General features: G+C 43.1%; 1 protein-coding gene and 1 long non-coding RNA gene across 5 annotated transcripts in view; one reads left to right on the top strand and one right to left on the bottom strand.

Moving 5' to 3' along the window:
- Positions 1–1,522, bottom strand: part of slc6a9 (solute carrier family 6 member 9) — an 81,170-nt gene extending 79,648 nt beyond the window's left edge. The window contains 1 exon segment of the mRNA XM_061891503.1: positions 1,294–1,522. Coding sequence (XP_061747487.1) covers positions 1,294–1,335 — 42 coding nt within the window. The 5' untranslated portion in view covers positions 1,336–1,522.
- The window catches only part of LOC133545696 (uncharacterized), a 64,182-nt gene extending 59,557 nt beyond the window's left edge, over positions 1–4,625 (top strand). For all 4 annotated transcript variants that reach the window (XR_009804919.1, XR_009804920.1, XR_009804917.1 and 1 more), the window contains one exon: positions 3,316–4,625. This is a non-coding gene — a long non-coding RNA (uncharacterized LOC133545696). The remainder of the gene's footprint in view (positions 1–3,315) is intronic.
- Positions 4,626–5,026: the final 401 nt, after the last annotated feature.

Here is a 5,026-nt window from a genome sequence, read left to right as displayed (position 1 = left end):
GCAGCAGAGGATTTAATTGTTTCCGAGTCTTTCCAAGTCCACCTGTTCATTACACTTTGCATTCATATTTTGCTGTTTTGTTACATTTTTTCTCTCAATGTGACCCCCGAGTCAAAATATTTCCCCAGCTCTGGTAAAAGATGTGGGCAAATATGTTCTAGTCAAGACGATAAAATGAAAACGAGAATAATTCCGGACACCCGTGCCCCAGACCATTTCTCGGCGCGGGCTGTGCGTATAAGCCCGAAAGTGCGGGTGTTTGCCCGCAGACCTCAGCGGTCGGAAACAGTTGACAAAAAATTTTGTTCCACCTCATTAATACGGCGTTATTCTTCCACCCAGTAGAGGATTTAGTTGTTTCCGAGTCTTTCAAAGTTGCCTGTTCATTACCCTTTGCATTCATATTTTGCTGTTTTGTTACATTTTTTCTCTCAATGTGGCCCCCGAGTCAAAATATTTGCCCAGCTCCGGTAAAAGATGTGGGCAAATCTATTCTAGTTGGGACGATAAAATGAAAACGAGAAATATTTCAGACACCCGTGCCCCAGACCATTCCTCGGCGCACTTTGCGCATAAGCCCGAAAGTGCGGGTGTTTGCCCGAAGACCAAAGCAGTCGGAAACAGTTGACAAGAAGTTTTGTTCCACCTCGTAAATACGGCGTTTATCTTCCACTCAGCAGAGGATTTAATTGTTGCCGAGTCTTTCCAAGTCCGCCCTGTGCCAGTGTGTTTGATGACAGCGGCTTGTGGACAGGGGGGAGCACTTGGGGGTGGGGGCATAAATATCTCCCCTTTTTCCGGACCCTTCCGCTCCTCTCCTCCGTCACCCTCTTTCACACACACGGCGGGTCCGGCCCACTTCCTTAGCGCTCCCCGTCTCTCACGGCCGGCGCCCGGACTTCCCACTGCAATTACTTATAAGAACTTTTCAGCACCGCCACACGTGGTCGGGTTTTTAAAGAGCTGCGTCGCCCCCCTCGCCGCCCGGCGCGGGGGGCATTGAGTCGTCACCGACCCCCTGAATGATCACTGAAAAATAAGGCGGCCGAGACAATAGCTCGTCTTGATGAATTCAATTCTTTCGGGAGCCCGTACCGTTGTCCGGGCAGCTCCGGAAACCCGACAATACTTTCTTTGATACGGGCGCTTCAACTCGCCCGCTCCTATAAACTACTCCCGACCGCGTCCAAACTCCGATCCGAACGCGATTCACCGTACCCGTCCGTGGGGGTACGGCGACACGTGCGTGGGGGGAAAACAAAAAAACAACAAAAAAAAAACGCGTGGACTGACCTGGTCGGCGGTGCAAGCGGCGATGGCGTTGGATTCGGACATGGTGCGATGCTGTGATCCGGTGGTGCTAATCTGCCGGCTCCGGTAGGTTCCGTCATCCACACCTTGCCTTTCAGCGAATGAGGGGGGAGAAAACACAGGATTCGCTCCCTTTTGCCCCGGCTTGATTAATGCGGAATTACTTTCACCTCATTTCTCCGCTTCCTCTCCGCCTCTCTTGCTCTCTCTCTTTCTCTCCCGATCCTCGACACCCGCACCGCCCCCAAAAACCTCCTTCAGTGGTCCCGGTTCTCCCTCCCTTTCGCACTTGCAGTGTGTACCCACTCTCTCTCTCGCTCTACTCTTGATTTACCTCCCCCTTTTTTTTTTTGTTGCCCCCCCCCGTATTTCGGCAATACGCACCCTCCCTGCTTACCACCACGTCTGTCCAGCTTCTACGCTCGCTGAGCAAGGGAGAAAAAAAAAACATCCCCGAGTCCTTTCTTCCTCGACATCCCCAATGAATGGCCTGTTGTCACTCCGGCACCTATGCAGAATGCAGAAGAGGGGAGAAAGGACGGGTGTTGGAGAGAAGCCGGAGTGTTGGACTTCTAAGCCGGGGGTTGTCCAAACTACCACCCGCGAGCTCAATATGGGATCTACAACTTTTTTTTTTTTATTGCAGCAAATTTTCCACCGTCACGTGGAAAAAAATTAAATAAAGAAGGATTTTACACATAAAGACAGCACAGCATGTACTTGTAAGACCCGACCCAAACAACCCACTGATGGCGTTAACCCCCATAAATTGAAAAAGTCAGCACATGTGGTCACACATATAACACAGAATTTTGTGAATACTATGAAAGACATTTTTTAAAAAAAATCTCCAAACACTACACACAATTCAAAATGACACCCGTTTAAATCCGGTACTATGCATGATGGGAAAAACGCGGTTTAAAAAAAGTTAAAGTACCCATGATTGTCACACACACACACACACACAAGTTGTGGCGAAATTATTCTCCGCATTTGACCCATCACCCTTTATCGCCCCCTGGGAGGTGAGGGGAGCAGTGAGCGGCACCGGATCATTTTTGGTGATTTAACCCCCAATAAGTGTCCAGCAGGGAGGTAATGGGTCCCATTTTTTATAGTCTTTGGTATGACTTGGTTGCTGAAAAAATTTGCCACCATAAGGGGAGAAACATCCGGTGATTAAAGAAGGATTTTACACATAAACACAGCACAGCTTGTACTTGTATGACCCGACCCAAACCACCCACTCATGGCGTTAACCGCCATGAGTTGAACGAGTCAACACATGTGGTCAAACATAACACATAATTTTGTGTATACAATTTAAAAAAAAAAAAGGTCCAAACACTACACATAATTCAAAATTACACTCATTTAAATCCGGGGCAATGCATGATGGGAAAAACGCAGTTTAGTCGCGGCAAATTTGCCACAGTCATGTGAGAAACATTCGGTTATTAAACAAGGATATTACACATAAAGTAAGCACAGCATGTACTTATATGACCCGACCCAAACAACCCACTCACAGCGCTAACTGTAACCGACACTAAAAATGGTCACAGGTCATTCAAAATCAAACCCATTTAATTCCGGTGCAATGCATGATGGGAAAAACGCAGTTTGGTCGTTGCAAATTTGCCACCATCACGTGAGAAAAATCCGGTTCGTACACAAGGATTTTAAACATAAACCCAGCACAGGATGCACTTGTATGACCCGACCCAAACAACCCACTCATGGCGTTAACCATATGTACTTTATGTGCAGTCAACTAAAGGCCAATTCTTTGCCCCCCAAGTCAAAAAGTTAGTTCAGGCCAGTTCCAAAGTGACCGGCAGAGTAGTATGACGAGTCTGCAGCATCGATGGGCCGCCGCCAAGCTCCCTTTTTCTTCCGACAGATTGAAGTTAGGGGACAAAATAAAAGCCCACAGGCCTCGCATCCGACTCGTCTGCCACCTTCAACCTTTCTCTCCGGTTTTCTTCCGTGTGTTTTCAGAGGCAGCTGCTGCAACGCTGCAGACCACCAACAACTCCCCCTTTCAGCCACTTGACTCTTCCAAATCCTCGTCTGTCTCCACAACCTGACATTGCCAATGTCCCCCCCCACACACACACTTTCATGTAGTTCGGACCTTCTGGGGACCTGAGAAAAATGCCTACCTCTTTAGGACCAGCCTTTCTAGATTCATAAGGAAGTGTATTTACAACATTAATAATATATACATACTATATACACACACACACACACATTTGTGTACTTCGTACCTTCTGGGGACCTGAGAAAAATGCCAAACTCTTTAGGACGAGCCTTTCTAGATTTATTTATAAAGAAGTGTATTTACAACATTAATAATATATACATACTACACACACACACTCACACACACACACGCACACACACACACACACATTTGTGTACTTCGTACCTTCTGGGGACCTGAGAAAAATGCCTAACTCTTTAGGACGAGCCTTTCTAGATTTATTTATAAAGAAGTGTATTTACAACATTAATAATATATACATACTATACACACACACACACACACACACACACACACACACACACACACACACTTTCATGTAGTTCGGACCTTCTGGGGACCTGAGAAAAATGCCTACCTCTTTAGGACCAGCCTTTCTAGATTTATAAAGAAGTGTATTTACAACATTAATAAGATATACATACTATACACACACACATATTTGTGTACTTCCTACCTTCTGGGGACCTGAGAAAATTGCCTACCTCTTTAGGACCAGCCTTTCTAGATATATAAAGAAGTGTATTTACAACATTAATAATATATACATACTATGCAAATATAAAAAAAAGGGTCATTGTGAAAAATAAGTTGGAATTTCACAAGAAAAAAGGTCAAAATTTCACAAGAAAAACGTCGAATTTTGGCAATTTTATAAGAAAAGTTGTCATTTTACTCGACGCAAGTCAAAATTAAAATGTTTGCAATGGTTTTCTGTAATGGGACCATGATTTATGTCTTAACTTGTTCACACCTTCTCATATGGAAGAAGGGTAGAAATACAAGAATACACACACACACGCACGCACACATTTGTGTACTTCGTACCTTCTGGGGACCTGAGAAAAATGCCTACCTCTTTAGGACCAGCCTTTCTATATATATAAAGAAGTGTATTTACAACATTAATAATATATACATACTATGCATTTATAAAAAAAGCTCGTTGTGAAAAATGAGTTCGAATTTCGCGAGAAAAGGGTCACAATTTCACAAGAAAATCTTGGAATTTTGGCAGTATTTTAATAAAAGTTGTCATTTTACTCAACGCAAGTCAAAATTTTACAAAAAAAACTGAACATTTGTGCAATATTATGATAAAAGTTGGAATATTACTCAATAACAGTCGCAATTTTACAAGAAAAGCTTAACATTTTGGCAAATTTATAAAAAGGGTCCTAATTTTTCTCGCATAAATCATAGTTTTGCAAGAAAGCTTTACAATTTTGGTGATATTATGATAATAAAAATTTATACTTGGCAAAACGATGACCAAAGTCATAATTTTACAAAAAAAATGTCACCATTTTACAAAAACAACAAAAAACTGGAAATAATGTAATAAAAGTCAGAATTTTATATGACAAATGTCATCGTTTTGCATTTAAATGTAATAATTTTACATTAAAAAAGTCATATTTTGCGAGGAAATATTGCAATGTTACA

This window comes from Nerophis ophidion, linkage group LG28 (assembly GCF_033978795.1).
Source record: "Nerophis ophidion isolate RoL-2023_Sa linkage group LG28, RoL_Noph_v1.0, whole genome shotgun sequence".
Taxonomy (NCBI): domain Eukaryota; kingdom Metazoa; phylum Chordata; class Actinopteri; order Syngnathiformes; family Syngnathidae; genus Nerophis; species Nerophis ophidion.
The sequence above is the reverse complement of the archived record's forward strand: the minus strand, read 5'-3'. Positions and strand labels throughout refer to the sequence as shown.